Here is a 23,115-nt window from a genome sequence, read left to right on the forward strand (position 1 = left end):
TAACATTTACAAAAATGTGAAGGTTGTACTCGCTTGTGAGATGCTATGTGTGTGTAATATATGTATATATATATATATATATATATATATATATATATATATATAGAGAGAGAGAGAGGGAGACATATTTATATATATATATATATATATATATATATATATATATATAAATTATATATCTATATACAGTATATATAGATATATATCTATATATATATACACACACAGTATATATATATATATATATATATATATATATTAAATAATTCCATATTTTTAAATTTTGTTCCTTCAAAATCACATTTGAAATGTGATGTGAGGTCAAACCAGAGCCAAAGGGTTGTTCAGCAGATACATATCAAAGTTACTCTTGAAAATGTAATAATATAATAATATGGAAATGTGCTTCCAGTACTGTTACATGATCATATGGGTACGTAACAGAAGTGTATGCTTCTAATAACACTATGGAACCATTTAACAGGCTCACGTCCACATGTCAATAAAAATGCTATGGGATCATGATTTGGTGCAGTTCTCTGTGGCTAGAGGGCCAGATTTTGGACGTACCCTACAGATTATTCTGTAAGAGGAAGGCGAAAATTGTTCATAACCTATTTACCTCATTGTGCTGTTGCTTATTAAATTTCCATTAAGTTGCTGATCTTTATTGGATTAACAATATTCCAACAGAATATGCAATTTTCCAGTTAAAGTGCCCAAAAGTTTACACAGCTGTACTTTTATGAAACATTTCTTACTATTTCTTGATTTATTTTTCCCTTTATTTGCTGCCTGTGACTTTAGAACTGAACCCTGAAGGTAAGAGGAATGAGTGTTGGACATTAGTTGTGTGAGTTACCAAACATCGTTGTTAAATAGTAAGCACCCAGTAGTAAGAACAAAGACAAAAAAGCATTGCTAGACGCTATGGTGGTCGATTCTATGTGTACATTTTTTTTGTCACGTGCATGCATATACATACTAGTGCCTATTTAGACAGGAGTCAACTAACTTACCAGCATGTTTTTTTGGATTACGTCATATTATCTGATCCTCTCAATAAATTCATATTTTCTAATTTTGATATACTTACAGTATGTTGCAAAAATACTCTTATATGTTATCTTGAATTTGGGGCTAGAGTGTGCAGTTTATTTTAACGGGCTATCTGTATCCTGTAGCTATTGCCCTAATATATATATATATAGCACTCTAGAAATGTGTTGAGTATGGTATTAATCATTATATAAATCCGTTTATTTTTTTTAGGAGCATTTGTTCAGTTCTGAAGGATTCTGCTTTCTAGAAAGTATTTAAAAACGGCTAAATTAGGTGCTGTACATTGCAGTTCACCTCATCATCATCTTTTGTATATATGGGTTGGTGAGCCCTTTCCTCGCTGTTGGAAATAACCTTTTTTTCGTCTTTCCATCCCTGTCACTGCTGGCATGCAGGAAAATATTGGTTTTGGTTTTTATTAAAAACATCCTGTTTATTGTAAAAATCTGTAAAATATCTCCTCCTAAATAAATCCTATGGAAATGTGAGGATAGCTTCCTTGTACATTTATAATTCTAAGAAAGCAGAGTCTTAAGTCTGTTTATATGGTAAAGCAGCCCACAGCCATAGTAAAAAGTCTGTCGTACAGCAGAGCTAGACTGCTGTACTTTGTGTAAATAGCTGCCCTCTCTGTTGAGGTCCAACACACTCTCTGTGAGTCTGTGCTTGCGCCCTATACTCAGACTTTTTGCAGTGGCTGTAGGCTGCTTTGCCATCTACTGTATATCAGTGAATCTCAACATGCAGCCCAAGGGCTGCATGCAACCCATCAGAGCTCAGTGTGTAGCCTGCTGTGGTCTATCTGTGAGTAAGCAGCACCTCATTTGCCACACCTCACTCCATTGGTACACTCCTGGCCTATAGATAGAGTTCTCCTAGTACCCCTGGCTACTCCTCCAGAGACTTATAGATTTTCTCCAGCCCCCTGGACTCGCTAACCGCCTCAGCTTTCCCTGTTTTCAGACTTGCGCAGCTGTGCCGACTTTCCTAGTTCTCTGGGCAAGGAATTCCCCCAACATGAGGAAGTCTCCTGGCAAGAACACCAAAATGGGACCTCTGAGCTGTGCTTAGACTTAGCTTATAATGAGCATGCACACCTGCATACTGACACAACCTGCAGGCCCCCAGGAAGACCTGAACATAGCATTGGAGACTTCCTCCCACTCACTTTAAAGTCTCCAAGCTCCAAACTCTGATCTTAAACTACCAAACCCGGAGGAAACAAAAAAGCTGGTCTTCTCTTCGAGGTGGTGGCAGGGCCTAGCACTGTCACTATAATATAAATATATATATACACACATTCTCCTGATATGTAAATTGGATGCGAGTTTCCCCGCATCCAATTCACATAGGTGTGAACCCAGCCTCAAGTAGTGAGTGTACAGCTTGTATAACAGTGTAAATTTGCTGTTCCCTCAAAATAACTCAACACACAGCCATTATTGTCTAAACCGCTGGCAACAAAAGTGTTTCCACCTCTAAACCCTATTGAGCATCTGTGGGGCATCCTCAAACAGAAGGTGGAGCAGCACAAGGTCTCTAACATCCACCAGCTCCGTGACATCGTCATGGAGGAGTGATAGAGGACTCCAGTGGCAACCTGCGAAGCTCTGGTGAATTCCTAAGTGAAAATGTCCAAACTGGGCCCAAAGTGTCAATATTTTGTGTGGCCACCATTATTTTCCAGCACTGCCTTAACCCTCCTGGGCATGGAATTCACCAGAGCTTCGCAGGTTGCCACTGGAGTCCTCTTACACTCCTCCATGACGATATCACAGAGCTGGTGGATGTTAGAGACCTTGTGCTGCTCCACCTTCTGTTTGAGGATGCCCCACAGATGCTCAATAGGTTTTAGAGGTGTACTCACTTTTGTTGCCAGCAGTTTAGACATTAATGGCTGTGTGTTGAGTTATTTTGAGGGAACAGCAAATTTACACTGTTATACGAGCTTTACACTCACTACTTTACATTGTAGCAAAGTGTTATTTGCAGTCACAATGCAGTGTTGTCACATGAAAAGATATAATAAAATATTTACAAAAATGTGAAGGGTGTACTCACTTTTGTGAGATACTGTATGTGTGTGTGTATATATATATATATATATATATATATATATATATATAAATAAAATGTGTGTAGCGCTACCCCCGAAGGAGCCTCTTAGTAGTTTGGGTTCCCTGTTATGCGCCTTTACTCCAAGAACAACCTCAGCCCCTCTGTCATACCAGATTGAGTGAACATTACTGCAAGCCCATATAGGGACACAAATGTGGATATTATTTTCTGCTCAGTGATTGCAGTATTCTGCAGTATTGCAGTATTCTAGTCTGCATCTCCCCAAGGTAATACATAAAACCTGGCCTGTTAGTGGACCCTGAGGACAGGGTTGATCACCACTGCCCTAATGCTCTGTTCTATCAGGAGATGGATTGGAGTCAGTGGAGGAAGGGGAGGATCAGAGAGACAGGGTCACACACCCTTTATACACAATGCAAAGGATTAACCCCTTAGGTTCCACAGTGAGTATAACAAGCATGTTTACTGCATATACAGACTGATTTTTACTATTGTGTGTTTTAGGGCCGAAACAACTAATTGATTAATCGACAACTAATCGATTATGAAATTAATTGATTACAATTTTCATAATCGATTAATCGGCCAGTAACATAATGGGGTTAAAGAAACTAAAATTAGCCCTTTATAGTACAAGAAAGCAAATCTCTACTGTTAATATTACTTTCACTGTCCCACAGTAAAAAAATTAACCCCTTACAGTAGCGATTATTTGCTCTTTTTGTACTTATTTTAGTTTTTTTAACCCTATTACAGTATGTTACTAAACATCTCAGGCCTGGGTTCACACCTCTGTTTTTTTGTACTTTTTGCAGAAACACACTACAATTCATTTACATGTTTTCCTAGGGGACACATTCACATCCATGATTTTTTTTCAGCTGCTGCGTATTTGCAAAGGGCAAGGACTTTTTAATGCAAAACGGTGCTATTTTTTTTTTTTTTGGTTCAATATACTTCAATGGAGAAGCTGCAGAAAAGCATGTAATGTGTTTTTGTGGCAATTTGTGTTTTGTAATCTGCCCAACAACAAATTGGCCCCAAAAAATTAAAACATTTAATTTTTTTTTTATGGCTATTATACGATTAATCGATTAATCAAAACAATAATCGGCCAACTAATCGATTATAAAAATAATCTTTAGTTGCAGCCCTAGTGGGTTTAGCAACAGGTGATTATAAATACTAGAAGCTGATTGGTTACTATGCACAGCTGTGCAACATCAGATTTTGTGTGCACCAGTTTTAGTAAATCTCTCCTGCGTGATTTTATGTGTGTATGTATATATGAGTATATATATATTGTAAGGGGTTAGCTCAGTAGCGGGGTGTGTGACCCCTTGGATGGGTTCACCACACACTGAATTTATACAGACAGGCAGTCGAAGATGGTTGAAAACAACGATTTTGGTTTAATCTTCGATCTTGCTGGAAAGAAGTGCAAGCATCCAAACAGCATAAACAAAATCAAACATAAAATAAACCCTAGCCACTTTGGGCATCTACCTTCCACACAGGAACCTATCTATGGAGTCTAGCACAGCCTACTGCTGGGTAGACAGTGCTGGTCCTACAGCAGAAAAACAATAGTCTTTTGATTTTTATCACACAGAAAAATCAATCCTCTCCTCACCTCCTCAGAAGACTTTCAGTACTGCTCTTTTTCACTCAGAAAGCCTCAGCATGCAGCAAATTAGTGGTAACTCTCTGGACTACTTATAGAGGCCTTAATTGCCTCATTCTGAACAGCTGAAGTCTTTAACCTTTTCTGGCTACGTTTGCAGCTGACGCCTAATAACAATTGGTGTATTGTCTAAACAAGGCGGAAATGTATGTCCCATCTGTGACAACACCCACAGATTTACCTGACTTCCTGTCACAATATATATATATATATATATATATATATATATATATATATATATATATATATATATATATATATATATATTTATATATATACAGTGTGTATATAAAATGTATTTAATTGTTTTCCTTGTTAAATACTTAATTAAAAAGATCAACAAATAGCATAACAGATAATATACAACAAACTACCACATTGTGTTGAGTTAGGCAAATTACAAGTAAGGGAAAAAAATGAAGTTTACTGCTTCCGAGCATGTATCGACTTGATTCTGAGCATGCATGTTTTTTTCTCAGTCGGAGTTCCCTACAGACGAACAGAATTTATCTTTCTAAATTCCAACGGAAAAAAGTCAGATGGGGCACACACACGGTCGGAATATCCGATATCTGATGAAAGAATTCTGTCAGACTTTTTCCATCGGAAATTTTGTTTGTGTGTAGAAGGCATTAGTGTCTGGAAATCAAAGCTGTCATGCCTTATTTAGGAGTTATGCAGTACAATCATACCCCAGGTCTCATAGGGGTGTACAATAGCAGAATAAACTGTTCATTTACATCCTGTAGAAAGGCACAGTCTTTACTAGTCTTTTACGACTCCAATAACAAAGTCCAATATAAGTCAGGGCTATAGAGCAGTGTTTCTCAATGTGCCCCAACAGGTCATGTTTTCAGGATGTCCCTCAGATAAAACGGCGGTGGTAATTACTAAGGCAGTGACATTGATCAAATCACCCATGCAAAATAATGGAAAGCCTGAAAACAAGACCTGTTGGGGCGCCTTGAGACCTGGAGTTGAGAAACAATGCTATAGAGCAGGGGTCTCCAAACTGCGGCTCAAGGGCCAGATGTGGCCCTTTGCCAGCCTTAATCCGGCCCTTGGGGCACAATTCCTTGCACTGATATGAGGCACTATTTCTCCCACTGACACCAACAATGGGGCACTATATCTTCCACGGATACGATGGGATACTATTCCTCCTACTATTAGGGGGAATACTCCTCCATTTGACCACCAACCCTGAGGCCATATTTATTCTCACCGATGCTGGGTTTGTGACATTTTCTGCCCCTTTTGGCCACAATCCGGCCCTCCTAAAGTCTGAAGGACAATAAAGTGGCCCTTTGTATGAAAAGTTTGGAGACCCCTGCTATAAAGTACCAAATCAAGTGTAGCATCTCACAAACTAGGCAATAGGTGTGTGTATGGTCGGCCTTATAAAACCACATTCTCAGATGTTCACATTTGCAGATTTACTTCTTGCTGGTGTAGTGTATGCTTGATGATTTTATTTTTAATTTGTCTCTATAAGACTTGTAACATTCTACAACTGGATCAATGTGAATACTTTATTGTATTAAGGGGGTTAAGCTTTACAACAAGTACACTAGAGGGTGCTGCAGATCTGTATGTGAATTATTTTTTCCTAAGCTAAATGTTACAAAAAATCCTGGTGATATTTTTTTCCCAAGTGACGAGTAAGAATAAGAGTTACCCCAGATCTGAGGATAAATATCCTCCTATTTTTAATAATTTAAAATAACTAAATATGTTAAGTGGTGTTTTCCTTCGAAACAGCTGCTGCATTAAATAGGCGTCCTCAAATATCCAAGGAATGGTTTCTGTCTAGGTTGCTGACTTTTTTTGTAAACAAGTCATCTCTTCACTAAAATTTTGTTTTAAAATATAAACAGCATTTTAAAGCAATGAAAAAGGCAGCCAATATATTTTTTTGCTAATCAGAATGTTCTCTTCGTAATCTGCGTTGATTGCAATTTAATCATATTTTATTTAGTACTGTTCATTACTTGGATACCAACACAGGCATAGCATAAAACAGTCATATAATTAGAAAAAAATGAAAGGAGACAAAAATATATTTATTTGGTTTTATACAGTATTTACCGTATTTATCGGCGTATAACACGCACAGGCGTATAACACGCACCCTAACTTTAAGAGGGAAGTTTCAGGAAAAAAAACTTTCCACAGCCCCCTGCGTATAACACGCAGGCACAGTTTACCCTCTATTTTCAGGGTAAAAAAGTGATTGTTATACGCCAATAAATACAGTATATATTTTTTACATATAATGTATAAACAATTGAAAAAATGTACTTTTAGATTTGTATATATTGGTGAGGGGACAGAACTTTTGTAAGGTTTTTATGGCTGTCTGTGGCGATTCACCATTTCCAATTGTCCTGATCACTAGACATGTGCACTGCCGAAAAAATGGTTTGTTTTAGTTTTTGTTTCATTAGTTATTTTATTTCGATTTTTGGGTCAAAATTTAAAAGAATAATTAACTAACTAACTAATAATAACTACCTATTAAATTATAGGTATGGAAATTTCCTTTCAAATTTGGCTATTAGTGAACGTAATGAATATGAATTTATCCAAAGTTACGACTTATCCAAAATAACGAATGCCTCATCTAAACAAATGTAACGGAACAAATTAATGATAAATAATAATAATATTAATAAAGAGTTTTTATTATTATTATTGTTGTTATTTATTATTATTAATTAGTTCCATTTGTTTAGATATGACATTAATTATGTTGGATAATTCGTTTTCGTTTTGTTCACTAACAGCTAGGTTTGAAAGGAAATTCCAATACCTATAATTTAATAGTAATAGTTAAGTTAGTATTAGTAAGTTAGTAATTCAGATTTGAAAATTTCAGAATTTCCAAATTTTTTTAATTTTCACATTTGCAAATTTTTAAATTTCCGAATATTCTGAAAAATGTGTTAAACAGGTTTTCGTTAAATCAGATATTTCCGAATTAACGAATATGTCGAAATTCGTTGAAAAACTAATTTGAAACGAAACAAATTGCACATGTCTACTGATCACCAGTGTCTTTAGACATAAAATGAGGGTAAATCCCAAAATTTTGGGTGCCACCAGAACAGGAATAGAGGGGAAATCTACCAATAGGATACCTTTTTTTCTTCCTGGTTCCCCTGAAGGCACTAGTGACAAAGGCCTGGCTGCACAGATGCCCCCCTGGGACAGTAACATAACAAGTGCCTGCAGGAAAATCCGATACTTAAAGGGGTTGTAAAGGATTTTTTTTCCCCCTAAATAGCTTCCTTTACCTTAGTGCTGTTTCCTTCACTTACCTCATCCTTCGATTTTGCTTTTAAATGTCCTTATTTCTTCTGAGAAATCCTCACTTCTTGTTCTTCTGTCTGTAACTACTCACCGTAATGCAAGGCTTTCTCCCTGGTGTGGAGAAAGCCTCTTGAGGGGGGAGGGGGTGAGCAGGCAAGTCAGGACACTCTCTACTTTGCAGATAGAGAAAGGAGCTGTGTGTTAGTGGGCATCCTGACACTCCTGCTCGCCCCCTCCCCCCTCAAGAGGCTTTCTCCACACCAGGAAGAAAGCCTCGCAATACGGTGTATAGTTACAGACAGAAGAACAGGAAGTGAGGATTTCTCAGAAGAAATAAGGATATTTAAAAGCAAAATCGAAGGATGAGGTAAGTGAAGGAGGATTGCACTAAGGTTAAGGAAGCTATTTAGGGATTTTTTTTTCCTTTACAATCCCTTTAAGCTGTCAGATCTCGCAGTATTCTGATACTACGCATGCACGTGATGAGGTGCATAATGTCATGCGCTTCATCCTGCGCATGTATCGTATGGCATTAAACTAATTTGCTTTAAAGAAAAAAAAAATCAGGGTACCGTTTTATTTTTAAAAACAAATGAGTGTGATCGAATATGGCACATGCATGAGATGAGGTGCACAGGTGCCTTTCACACATACATGGCATATTTTTAAAAAGGGTGGCAAAATAGCATGGTTACCAGCTGGAATTAAAGGCAGTATGGACATGAGTAAGTGTACCTGTTTTTATGCAATGTATTATATAGTACTGCCATTTTGTTGCAGGGTGGGGGGGGGGGTTCGATGGGACTAGGACCTCATTAAAAAGCAAGCCTTGAGTGATCATATGACCGGACTGGAAAAACTTCAGAATAGGTAAGTACAGGGATCTTTCCTTTTACAGGGTAGATAGAATTGGCATATAATTAGGGTAGGGGTATATTTAAGCTTAGTTAGGTTTTAAAGCGGTAAACTGCAGCATTAAAATAAAAAATAAATAAAAAATCCCCTGCAAGGCAATGGCATACTGTGCTAGTATGCATTGCATACTAGCACATTATGAAATACTTACCTTAGAACAAAGCCCTCCAGCGGCGTGCTGTCACCGCTGGCAGGGCTTCCATCTTCCCCCGGCCTTCCTTCTGGGTTTGCGGGTTTCGGCTGTATGAGTGGCTAATTATATATTTACAACGGTAATAATTTTACTGCTAATTGCTGATTATCATATTCCTGGCTTGCCCCTGGGTTGAATGGATGAGGGGAGGGGAAGGGGAGAGTAATGACACTGTACTGTAGCTGCAACTGTCTGAAGGTTGAACTGGAAGAACACTGTCTTGCTGTATCCAAAACTTGCGTAAGAAACTAAGATTTATACAGTAGCCAGGAGCCAGCTGGCATTAGGAGATCAGCATTGAGGTAAATCATTTCATTTGTGCAAAACATATCTTTTTCCTGGTTTTCCACTTTAAAGTGCTTTATGATTGCTTTAAAAACAATTTTACAAAGTCATGTTTAGAATAGGAAGAAGAGCAGGTTTTCTACAAAAAAAAAAAAATAGATTGGAGCTAAAGTAGTTGTCTATGGTGACACATAAGCTAGGTTCACACTTAAAGTGCTTGTCAAATCTCATTTAAAAAACAAACAAAAAAAAACATGTTATACTTACCTGCTAATGGATTTGCACAGAGAAGTGCAGATCCTCCTCTTCTCGGGTCCCTCTTCACTGCTCCTGGCCCCTCCCTCCTGCAGCTTGCTATAGGGGCACCCGAGCTAAGCTGCAGCTCTGTGTCCATTCAGACACAGAGCTGTAGTTTGGCCCCTCCCCCTCTCTCTCCTGATTGGCTAACTGACTTTGATTGACATCAACGGGAGCAAATGGTGCCACTGCTATATCTGTCCAATCAAGGGGGAGAGTCCAGACAGCCTAGGGACTCATTGCCATCGATGGATAGAGAGGGGGTTCAGATAAATATTAGGGGGGACTGAGGGTGGCTGCTGCTGCTGACTTTACAACCCCTTTAAGCTTGTTCAAGCTTCATTAGAACTTTTTTTCTTATGCGCATGTGTTTTTCAGGCATATGCAGGCATGAACATATATATGTTTTTGTCAATGGAAAGCTAGTTACTAAAAGGGAGGCAAGAAATTGTGCAAAAAAAGTGCCTTTTAGGCTTTCCCATCGAAGTCTATAAGTACCAAAAATGCACAACTCTGCCTCCTAGTGAACTTTTTGAGCTTAAAGTGGTTGTAACCCTCCCCCTCCCAACAAAAAAAAAAAAGATCCTGATCCTTTGAAGCAGTATTAACAGCATAGTGCTTGTGCTGTGTCATTTGTCACTCTCTATGTTTTAAAAAACCTGGTTGATCCTGCCTGTTCCTGTGTTTCTTAATGTGTTGACCACCGTAATCATGACGTGCCTCCGTCAGCCCACTGCTCTCCCCTCTCCCCCTCCCTCCCTGCCTGTCAGCTTGGTGTGTCTGTGTGTGATCCATTTCCTCCCTGCCCCTCCCGCTGCTATTGCTGTAACTACTGACAAATCCTGTAATCCTCTCTCACAGGAATATATCATGTGTGGTATCTGAGTTTTCTTTATTTAAATTATTGCACAAATTACCTTATTTACAGCACAGCTGGGTGCTCATGTGACCTCCCATCGCTCTCCTTCTCTCCTCATGGCTGATGTCAGCAAGGAATCTTGGCCCCTCTCGCTGTAGTGCTTGGAGCGGGGATGGAGAGCGGCGACATTTCACATTACAGGATTTGTCAGTAGTGACTTTACAACCACTTTAATAAGTGACACAAGGCTCATGTGTGAATGGGTGCAAAAAAATACAATTGAAATCTTCAGGTTGAGCCTTAAAGAACTTCTAGAAAAGTGCTCCAGAGCACTTAGGTGTGAACCAGGGAATAAGACCCTTGTTTCATTTTTCCAGAGAATAAAATACACACTTTTTCCCAATTTTAACCTTCGCTACTATTTATTTGTAAATTATTATTATTATTATTATTATTATTATTATTATTATACAGGATTTATATAGAGCCAACAGTTTGCTCAGCACTTTACAGCATGAGGGCGGAGAGTACAGCTACAATACAATTAAATACAAGAGGAATCGCAGGGCCCTGCTTAGTAAAGCTTACAATCTAGAAGATAGCCACCTTTATATAGAGTATATAAATTCTGCCAATATCCTTTCTTTTCAGCCCAGTGGCTGGCCTACAGCGTGACGGTAAGGAGGGTTCTCAGCAAAGTGCCTAAGAGCATCCTTCATATGGACATCTGGTCCATACTCCACTATAAATTTGTAGTCTTATAAGACTATAAACCATATGGTGGGCCTTCTGTTTTTTTCTTTCTTCTTATTCAATTTAGAGGGGTGTGATTAATGTGCCATACTAGAACGTAATATTGGAGAAACTCCAGTGCCTGGTTAATGGCCAGACATACTTTCTCAACAACTGCTTATTTTCTTTCATGACTGTTTCTCTTCCCCATCCCAGACTGGTGAAAGCACCGTTCCTACACCTATATTGGATGCATCTGTTTGGACAATGAGCTCCTTTTTGAAATCTTGAGCAGTCTGAACATACAAGGCTTCTTTTAGAACCTGCTGTGCTTTTCTCAGCTTCTGGTGACCACTTAATCATAGCTGTGACTTTTCCTTTGCTTATGTCATTTAGTGGAGCAGCAAGGGGGGCATTATTTTGTACAGATCTCCTGATGTAAACTGTAATCCCAAGAAAGCACACATTTGTTTCCTAAAATATAAAAAAAAGCTTTCTGTGTGTGGCAAGTTTAATGTAAAAACTGGGAGCTACTATTGCTTATGACCTTGAAGGAATTATGTTATGCTGACCAACTAGTTTCAATGGCCCAGATTCACAAAGCACTTACGCCAATGTATAACACGTTACGCCGACGTAAGTGCCAATGTGCGCCGGCGTATGTGTTTGGCAGACCCACGAACCAACATGCGCCTAAAAACAGGCTACACCCCGCCGACGTAGCTTGCACATGCCGGCGTAGGGTGGGCGCACATATGGGCTGGACATATGGTGCTGCTCCCATTGATTAGCCATTCAAACATGCAAATGAGGGAAATACACCGATTCACAAACTTGCGTGTGCCTGGCGCATGCTACGCGAGATGCGTGTAAGTTGTACGTCCGGCGTAAAATTATTCCCCATATATGAGGTGCAACCCGGCAACAGACATGCACAGGTCTGCACCACGGAACACAAGCCGGCGTATTGTGTGTTGGACGTGTGTCTGGCTGGGTGTACATTTATGTTCATGGCGTACGCGATGATCCGGCGTAGCTTAGGCAGTTGTGGCGCCGTGGTTGTGAGCAGGCGCAGGGGGTGCTGTGCATGCGTCCACATCACGGCGCATGCGCAGTTCGTGATAAATACCTGTCTGGCGCTCAGCCCATCATTTGCATGGGGGCACGCCCACTTCCACCTACGATGGCATGCGCCTTCGAAACCTACGCCACGCTGGTGCAGCGTTGGGAGCACTGGCTTGCTGAATGCAATGCTTGCCTCTCCGCGCTACGTTGGTGTGGCGTACGGTGTGTGCTCTACGGCGGCGTAATGTGCGCCTTGCTCTCTGTGAATCTGGGCCAATGTCTTCTGAGAAACATAGACCTTTAACAGAATGTCAGAATTTCAGAATAGGCAGAAAAAAAGTCAGAAGTCCTTATGTGCATACTTGCTCGGGATCAATGACTCAAGTTATTAATGACTTAAAGCGGAGGTCCGCCCAAAAAAATAAATAATTAAAAGCCAGCAGCTACACATACTGCAGCTGCTGGCTTTTATTAATAGGACACTTGCCTGCCCTGGAGTCCCGCTCCTCTCTCCTACTGGCCTGGCGACAGGGGGAGGAGGAGGGAGCCCCACGGTGACGTCATGGGCCGCGGCGCGGACTCCCGAAAGTGGGAACAGGATAACTGTCGAATTCAGGTATCCTGATCCACTCCCCCCTTTAAGGTGCCAATTGTGGCACCGGAGGGGGGAGAGGAGACAAATGATCGGATATATTTTAAGATATACTGCGGCAGGTCAGCTCTACCTGTATGTCTTTTAGTGCAATAGACAGCATGTTAATTGGACAGAGGGGGAGCAAATCAGTTGGTCCGGTGGAAACAATGTCTGACGGCCACCTGCGATCGCTCCCCAGAGAGTCGGAACAGAGATCTGCCTATGTAAACAAGGCAGATTGTCGTTCTGACAGGGAAGAAGATAGAGATCTTGTGTTCTGGCTAAGAAGGAACATGGATCTCTGTCTTCATCCAGTCAGACTATCCCCCACACAGTTATCAAGCCCCAACTAGGGACACACGAAAACCTTTGATCGCCCCATACGTTAATCCCTTCCCTACCAGTGTCATTGGTACAGTAACAGTGCATATTTTTTAGCACTGATCACTGTAATATCGTCGCTGGTTCCCAAAAAAGTGTCAAAAGTTAGGTGTCTGATTTGTCTGCCCCAATGTTGCAGTCCTGCTAAAAATCACTGATTGCCACCATTACTAGTAAAATAATTAAATAAATATGCCATAAAAATATCTCATAGATTGTAGGCACAATAAATTTTGTGCAAACCAATGAAAATACGCTTAATGGAATTTTTTTTTAACCAAAAATATGTAGCAGAATACATATTGGCCTAAATTGATGAAGAAATTTTTTTTTTTTTTTTTACATGTTTGTTTGCACAAAGTAAAAAAGATTGTTTTTTTAAAATTGTCGCTCTTATTTTGTTTATAGTGCAAAAAAATAAATAAAAAACATTTGCAGAGGTGATCAAATACCACAAAGAGAACTCTATTTTATTTGGGTACAGCGTGGCACAATCACGCATTTGTCAGTTAAAATAACTTGGTGCTGTATCGCAAAGAAAAAGCCTGGAGGAGATGCGTGAGTGAGAAATCTTCACATCATATATGGTGCCAAGGGGTGATCTTGTTGGGAGACCATCTGGACCTGGAGAAAGGCCTTGGCTGGGCTAAAGCCACAAGCGCCAACGATCCCTTGTAATGAGGGATCAATAGGTGTTGGTAAGCGTGCCTTTCAGCTGTTGGTGGAGGCACTGATATTTAAGATCACTACGGTGGTGGATGGTGGTCAGGGTTTATTTTCACATCACTTGTGGACTGTTCTAATCATTTCATTTTTCATTTGTATATACATAATTGAATAGTGCGACCTTTATCTATTTTATTTTTATTTTATATATTACTTTTTTTTAATGCAGAACACCACAACCAAAGTGGTGTGCTGCAGTGTGTATTGGGGTGGTGTTGTACTTGTGCATTGGGGTGGTATTGTACGTGAATGGCTCTGCAGCGCACCACAAGGAGTGTTGTACATTGTTCTAACATATCTGAAAATGCATTTTACTATGTGTTTGCGTGATGCACAGGTTTGACACGCATAATTTGCTTTGTCCCGTAACGTAGTGCAGACAAGTCTGCGGGTTTAAACGTGTTCCTGTAACACAACTGTGTGAATATGGCCCAATGGATTCTACTGTAGCATTTTGACTCTCTGGCGTGTTTGTGTGTATTTACATGTACACACTATGGCCCGGGTTCACAAAGCACTTAGGCCGAAGTATCTCGACATACGCCGCGAAAGTCTATCAATGCACCGTCGTATCTGTGCGCCATGCCCACAATCTGAGATACACCTAAAAATAGGCTTCCTACGACCGACGTAACTTGCGCATATTTACGCTGGGCGCATTTTCCGCTACCATTGATTTTCTATGCACATATGCAAATGAGGGAGATACGCCGATTCACGAACGTAGTTGCGCCCGGCGCATAATATACGCGGTTTGCGTAAGTCATACGTCGGGCGTAAAGTTATTCCCCATATAGGAGGCGCAAGTCATGGACCAGGGAACACAGCCGTCGTATTTTACGCTGTTTACATAGTATGTGAAATGGGCTAGGCGTAGGTTACGTTCACGTCGTAGGCAGTGATTCAACGTATCTTAGGCAGTTGTTTCGACGTAATTCTGAGCATGCGCACTGGGATGCGTCCATGGGACGGCGCATTCGCTGTACGTTATTCGTAACTTTATGACGCTCAGTCCTTCATTTGCATGGGGTCACGCCTCATTAGCATGGCTCGAGCCCACTTCCACCTACGCTGGCTTACGCTGAGGAAACCAGCGTAGATTTGATTGCGACTGGGGGCAAGTGCCTTGTGAATACTGTGCTTGCATCTGTGCGATGCGCCGGCGTAGCGTAAAAGAGATACGCTACGGTGGCATAATTATGCGCTGATGTATGTGAATCCGGGCCTATATCTGAACTGTGTAGATATATATATATATTCACTAGATTTTTTTTTTTCTTTTAAAAAAGCCTGAAAAGTGTGTCCAAGTTAAAAATTAGCCATCTGAAATATTTGCCCCTTTTCAAAGCATTTGTGAGTTAGACAGAGCTCACCTCTGCCCTTTAGTGACCTGCATTACATGTCTAATGATGGGATGAAAGGGCGTCTAATAAATGCTGCTGGCAAATGTGACTCAGATCAAAATTATGCTTCATATGTTAGAGCAAATGGCTCCATCTAACTACAGATGGCTTTAGTAGTAGTTAGGTACAAAGGGAAATGTAGTGTGGCACAACACTTTTCCATTGATTAATACCTAAGACACAGACGATAGGAGACCAGAGTGTCTTCCTGCGGCCACAACAATTAATTACAGTATTTTGAACAGCATTAACACCCAATAATTACACTGTGCTACATAATTTTGCCTATAGGCTTTGTTACAAACTGTTATTAATTATCTGTTATCAGTTGCCCCAATTACAGATAAAAAACATTTGAGGAAATGCTATTGAAATGTTTGAATACCCAATTCGACATCAGCAGATAAAAATACTAAGCTTTCAAATTCCTGGTATGTAATAGAGAAAAATTAATAAATTTATAGAAATAACTTAAGTGATCGAAGCTGAGAGCAATACAGACAATTCTTAAAGTAGATGAAAACTGTTACTAAACATCCCATAGAGGTTTTTTCAAAAGTAATTTTCAATATTTTCTAAATCCACAGCTTTAATAAAATAATACTTGCTAATTGTTCCATGAGAGCTGGTTCACACAGGTCACCCCTAGTCGCCTCAAGTCGCACTGCATGAAGAAATGAATGTAAGTGAATGGAGCCGTCTTAATGCACACTACTGCAGTCGCCCAGACTTGAAAAAAGGTTCCTGTACTACTTCAATCTGACTTATAGGCGACTTGTACCCATTGATTTCAATGGATTTTGCCTCCAAGTCGCATCCCCGTTCACAGTGAGGCAACTTTACAGGAAGCCTCCCAGTGTGAGCCTGTTCTAAGGTAAACTTCTCCCTTCCACAGGGGAACTCCACGCCAAATTTGAAATAAAAAAAACGCATGGGTTCCCCCTCCAAGAGCACACCAGGCCCTTAGGTCAGGTATGGATTTCAAGGGGAACCCCCCTATGCCGAAAAAATGGCGTGGGGGTCCCCCCCAAATCCATACCAGTCCCTTATCCTTGCACGCAGACCGGACGGTCAGAAAAGGGGGTGGGGACGAGCGAGCACCCCCCCTCCTGAGCCGTACCATGCGGCATGCCCCCAACATGAGTGGGTGGGTGCTTTGGGGCAGGGGGGCACCCTGCAGCCCCCCACCCCAAAGCACCTTGTCCCCATGTTGATGGGGACAAGGGCCTCTTCCCGACAACCCTGGCCGTTGGTTGTCAGGGTCTGCGGGCGGGTGGCTTATCGGAATCTGGGAGCCCCCTTTAATAAGGGGGCCCCCAGATCCCGGCCCCCCACCCTATGTGAATAAGTATGGGGGTACATCGTACCCCTACCCATTCACCTGGTGGAAGAAAAAGGTCTTCTTCCGACTTCGAGGGTCTTCCGACTTCTGCCGGGCACCACCGCTGTCTTCTTACAGCTCTTTTACCAGCGGGGCCCGGTCTTCTCCCTTCTTCCGACTTCGGGGTCTTCTTCCGACTTCGGGGGGTCTTCTCCCGCTCTCCGGTTCTTTCTCCCTTCTGCCGGGCACCACTGCTGTCTTCTTTCAGCTCTTTTACCAGCGGGGGCCCGGTCTTCTGCGTCACCTTCTGCCTTCTTCTCTTCTTCGATGTTGACTCGACACTCCCTCCCACTGTAATGCTGGGTGTGTGTTTTTTCGGCATAGGGGGGGTTCCCCCTTGAAATCCATACCAGACCTAAGGGCCTGGTATGCTCTTGGAGGGGGAACCCATGATGTTTTTTTATTTAAAATTTGGCGTGGAGTTCCCCCTTCTGGAGGTGACTTCAAGTCGTGTTGTAAGTCGCGCTGAAGTCGCCCCAAGTCGCGTTGTGATTCATACTCAAGTCGTGTTGAAGTTGCCTCCCAAAGTCGCGCTGAAAGTCGCGTTGCCCCTGTGTGAACCGGCTCTGAAGTTCTTTGTTTTTCACTTTTTCTTATAGGGTGACAGTGCTTTTTGTCCCTATGTTTCATTTGTACTGCTGCATTGTCACCCTGTGGCACAGGCTTCCATCACTGGAATGCATGCATTTAGACAGAACGTAGCTGCAAGGAGATCAGCAGTCCTGTGATGCAAGAAAGGATAAAAAGGGAAAACGTGAAAGAAAAACAAGAGTAAAGGAAAACATATACAGTACGTGCCCGTTCACACTGGGGTGGCTTCAAAGTCGTCTGACTCTGAAGCCCCGCACAGCGTGATCTCAGCACGACTTCCAAACGACTTCTTTAATAGAAGTTAATGCAAGCCGCTCCAAAGTCACCCCCGGGTAGTACAGGAACCTTTTTTTAAGTCGGAGCGACTTGAGTCACTCCCATTAGAACGGTTCAATTGCACTGCATAGAGCACGACTTGTCAGTCAGCTAAGTTGCCTGACAGGTCACCCCTGTGTGAACCGGCACTACTTGTGTCACTGGCCCTGTGACTACATCCTGAGGATCTAGATCAACAAAAGTTTGTCCTGCACTTTGCTGAAGCATCTTCATAAGAGATGTGAGGTCCTCCGCATTCTCAGGATGTCACTAGAGGGACAGTGACATCACTTTCTCTTAAGGGCTGTACACACAGGCTTAATATTGTGTTCTGACAGGGGGATGTGCCCCCCGCCTGAACACAACGGTCAGCGGTCACTGTTTCTATTGAACCAGCCAATATCGTAAGATATTTGGTCCATGTGTATGAGTGTAGAATACCTTTTTTTTTTTTTTTTTTTTTCTAATTTAATAATAATATTGTTGTAAATATAATTTACTTTTCAGTAATAGGTTGAAAGCATTATCTGATTCTGCAAACATATGGACATGTATGTGGATAATCACCATCTTTATAAAATGTATTGACACCATTATGAAGACTCTTAGGAGCAACCGCTCCATGCTTATAGGGTGTATTATTTCATTGATAAACTTTAAGAACCCTCCAGATGCTCATTGGGCAGCACAATCTACAGTTTTCTACTACATATGCTGTATGAATTTACATAATTTTTTGTATGGGGTCCCATTGTATTTTTAGCTATGTACATGTATATTTCTTTGGTGTTGGTCGAATTTGGGATATTTGTATTTTTTATATATATTTCTCTATTACAGATAGATTCCAGATCCTTTATTTTGCTGCATGTTTACATAGGCGTGGACCACTAATAAAAAAGCTGACTTTGTATTTTTGTGCTAGGTCTGCTCTTTGATTTATAAAACCTATTAATATACTGATGCTCAAAGTAAAAGTCTCAGTTTTAAAATACTTGTACTGCTCTTGTCTGCGCTCATCAAATCTTCATATTTCACCTTTGGTAGAGCTCTCAGTAACTTTCTGGCTTCTGTTCAAGTGCATAGGTTATTGCTTCTGGAGTCCTTGAGATGTATAAGGCGCCATGAATGAATTAATCACTTTTTGCCCCTTTTGGCAAAAAAAAGTAAAATTCCACTACACTAATTGTTTGAAAAAAATTATAATATAATTATCATTAAGAATAGACTTTTCTCCAATGTAAAGTAGTGAGTGTGCAGCTTGTATAACAGTGTCAATTTGTTGTCCCCTCAAAATAACCCATTAATGTTTAAACCGCTGTCAACAAAAGTGAGTAGACAAGTGAAAATATTCAAATTGGGGCCAATTAGCCATTTCCCCTCCCCAATGTGATGTGACTAATTAGTGTTACAAGTTCTCAGGTGTGAATGGGGAGCAGGTGTGTTAAATTTGGTTTTACTGCTCTCAATCTCTCATACTGGTCCCTGGAATTTCAGTATGGCACCTCATAGAAAAGAACTTTCTGAGGATCCGAAAAAAAGAATTGTTGCTCTATATAAAGATGGCCTAGGCTATAAGAAGATTGCCAAGACCCTGAAACGGAGCTGCAGCATAGTAGCCATGACCATGTAGCGGTTTAACAGGACAGGTTCCACTCAGAACAGGCATTGCCATGGTCGACTAAATAAGTTTTGCTTCATCGTCATATCTAGAGGTTGTCCTTGGGAAATAGAAGTATGAGTGTGGCCAGCATTTCTGCAGAGATTGAAGGGGTCAGCCTGTCAGTGCTCAGACCATAGGCTACACACTGCATCAAATTGGTCTGCATGGCTGTCATCCCAGAAGGAAGCCTCTTCTAAAGATGATGCACAAGAAAGCCTGCAAACAGTTTGCTGAAGACAAGCAGACTAAGGACATGGATTACTGGAACCATGTCCTGTGGTCTGATGAGACCAAGACCAGTCCAGATGGTGTCAAGCGTGTGTGGTGGCAACCAGGTGAGGAGTACAAAGACAAGGGTGTCTTGCCTACAGTCAAGCATGGTGGTGGAAGTGTCATGGTCATGGCTGCATGAGTGCTGCCGGAACTGGAGAGCTACAGTTTATTGAGGGAACCATGAATGCCAACATGTACTGTGACATACTGAAGCAGAGCATGATCCCCTCACTTCAGACACTGGGCCGCAGGGCAATATTCCAACATGATGATGACCCCAAACACACCTTCAGGATAACCACTGCCTTGCTAAAAAAGCTAAGGGTAAAGGTGATGGACTGGCCAAGCATATCTCCCAATAAAAACCCTATTGAGCATCTGTGGGGCATCCTCAAATGGAAGGTGGAGGCGTGCAAGGTCTCTAACACCCACCAGCTCAGTGATGTCATCATGGAGGAGTGGAAGTAGACTCCAGTGGCAACCTGTGAAGCTCTGGTGAACTCCATGCCCAAGAGGGCTAAGGCAGTGCTGGAAAATAATGGTGGCCACACAAAATATTGACACTTTGGGCCTAATTTGGAAATTTTCACTTAGAGGTGTACTCGCCTTTGTTGCCATCGACATCAAGGGCACTTTCACACTGGTGGTAAAGCGGCGCTAGTTTTAGTGACACTGTACCGTCGTTTTTGCAGTGCTTTTCGGCCGCTAGCGGTGTGTTTTTAACTCCCGCTAGTGACCAAACAAAGGGTTAAAAATGCCCGCAAAGCGCTGCTGCCACAGCACTGGCTATTGAATTCATGGGCAGGGGCATTTTAGGAGCAGTGAATTCACCCCTCCCGCAAGGCCCCAAAAATGCTGCTTGCAGGACTTTTTTTTCTCGTCCTGCAAGTGCAGGTGGCTTGAGAGGCGCTTTTCAGGCACTTTACAGGCGATATTTTTAGCGCAAAAACGCCTGAAAAGCTCCCCAGTGTGAAAGTATCCTTATGGCTGTATGTTGAGTTATTTTGAGTAACAGCAAATTTACATTGTTATACAAGCTGTACACTCACTACTTTAACTTGTAGCAAAGTGTAATTTCTTTAGTGTTGTCACATGCAAAGATTTAATAAAATATTTACAAAAATGTGAGGGGTGTACTCACTTTTGTGAGATGCTGTATACTAATTTGAGTTATTTAGGAAATAAGCTATTTGTCATACAGTAAACCATTTCACAGATCAGAGCTGTGCATGTAAATCCATTGTACTCTGTTTTTCATACCAGGTGTTCCCCGCATTGCACAGTGTAAATTTCGTCTACCGTTAAGATTAATTTGTTCCCCCGTCCAGCCATCTAAAGCAGCAAATCATAAGCTGACCATTGATACCAACAAACCTCCCGTCAACCTCATCAACATGTTTTCAGGTGAGCTTTTGGTCAAAGTTTTTTTTTTCTATAACTCTTCCTTTTAGTATAATACAGAGGACAATACGAAAACCAAAGTAACAAGAATATAAAGAATACATTAGAAAAGCCAGTGAATTTCCACAGTAACGGGACAATTTGGGGAATGGCACTAAATGTATTATAAGTATTTTATAGATTAGGCAGGTGAGAGAAATAATTAGCAAACTGGCTGAGGCAGAGATCATTATGTCATCAGATCACCTCCCTGCCTCATCCAGTCAGAGAAAGCTTTGTACATATTCACTGCATACAAAGCTGCCTATGAATGGCTGAGCACCGCTCAGCCTGACTCTTTTGTTCTAGGTGTGTGATGGGAAGGTTTTGTCTTAAACCTGGTCCACTAGGCTGTATACTGTATGTAGATGAGAATGTGACAGCTGCTGCTACTGGGCGGGGCTGGACAGAGCACTTTACATTTAGGGCAGTATGCGCTCAGGGATGATTTCCTAAAAAAAAACAAGCAGTCTGTGCCCTGAGCATTCGTCCCAGGGCAAATACATGCTAGACACAAGTCATGCTTGGTGCACTATCCAGCTGCGTCCAAGCAGATGTCAGCCTCTCAAAGAGTTTGACAGGTTGTTTGCAGTGAAGCTGGACAGTGCGTTTTGTACCTTTCATCCGCATCTAAGCGCTGGTGCCTTATGCATTGGTGTTAAACACCCAGGGGCAGATCCACAAAGATCTGCCCCGGCGCAGTGTATCTGAGATACGCTACGCCGCCGTAACTTACTTTTTTTGGTTTGAATCCTGGAAGAATTTGCGCCGTAAGTTACGGCGGCGTAGTGCATCTCTCGCGGCGTAATGGTGCCTAATTAAAATCGGTGAGTAGGGGGGCGTGTTTCATTTAAATGAAGCACGTCCCCGCACCGAACGAACTGCGCATGCGCCGTCCCTAAATTTCCCGCCGTGCATTGCGCTAAATGATGTCGCAAGGACGTCATTGTTTTGACGTGGACGTAAATTACGTCCAGCCCGGACGACTTACGCAAACAATTTTTTTTTTCAAATGATACGCGGGAACGACGGCCATACTTAACATTGAGTACGCCACCAAATAGCAGGTTTAACTATAAGCCAAAAAAAGCCGACTAGAGACGACGTAAAAGAATGCGACGGCCGCTCGTACGTTCGTGGATCGTCGGAAATAGCTAATTTGCATACTCGACGCGGAAACCGAGTGGAACGCCACCCAGCGGACGCCGAAGAATTGCATCTTAGATCCGAAGGCGTACGAAGACGTACGCCTGTCGGATCTAACACAGATGCCGTTTTATCTTGTTTTGAGGATTCAAAACAAAGATACAACGTGGGAAATTTGAAAGTACGCCAGCGTATCAGTAGATACGCCGGCGTACTCGCTTTGTGGATTTGCCCCCCAGTGTGCATATGGCCCAAGAAGTCTCTCACAGTCCCTAATCAGATTCAAACCTGCCTTGGAATTTTGAAAGCACGCCACGCTGCATCCTGCAAAATTTGATTGCAAATTTTATAGAACACAGACTAAGGAATTGACTGTATAGTTGGCTTTCTCAAAGCACAATTATGGTGTTTACTAAACAGCACCATCAATTCATGAATTGCTTTAATTTGTTCTTTGGAATTGCTGTTTTTGTGTTAAGGCTTTTAATCACACAGATTACTTTATTTTTTAGATTTTATAGAGCGTACAGAAGATGACCAGATCAGTGTTTTAGGATTCCAGTTCCTTGCTGGGCACAAGGTCACACTACTTGCTTCTAAAACATCACGTAAGTGCAATGTTTTGTGTACTAAAGCAAAACTATAGTGAGAATCAAAGCCAGCAATTATGACAGAAGAG

At 41.4% G+C, this 23,115-nt stretch overlaps 1 protein-coding gene across 3 annotated transcripts in view; it reads left to right on the forward strand.

The window, feature by feature from the left end:
- The window catches only part of BBS9 (Bardet-Biedl syndrome 9), a 514,138-nt gene that overhangs the window by 257,130 nt on the left and 233,893 nt on the right, over positions 1-23,115 (forward strand). For 2 of the 3 annotated variants that reach the window (XM_040353183.1, XM_040353182.1), the window contains exons 16-18: positions 808-822; positions 21,114-21,254; positions 22,949-23,044. In XM_040353183.1, the coding sequence (XP_040209117.1) occupies positions 808-822; positions 21,114-21,254; positions 22,949-23,044 (252 nt within the window). The remainder of the gene's footprint in view (positions 1-807; positions 823-21,113; positions 21,255-22,948; positions 23,045-23,115) is intronic. The other variant, XM_040353184.1, reaches the window with a different exon arrangement.

This window comes from Rana temporaria, chromosome 5 (genome assembly GCF_905171775.1).
Source record: "Rana temporaria chromosome 5, aRanTem1.1, whole genome shotgun sequence".
Taxonomy (NCBI): Eukaryota; Metazoa; Chordata; class Amphibia; order Anura; family Ranidae; genus Rana; species Rana temporaria.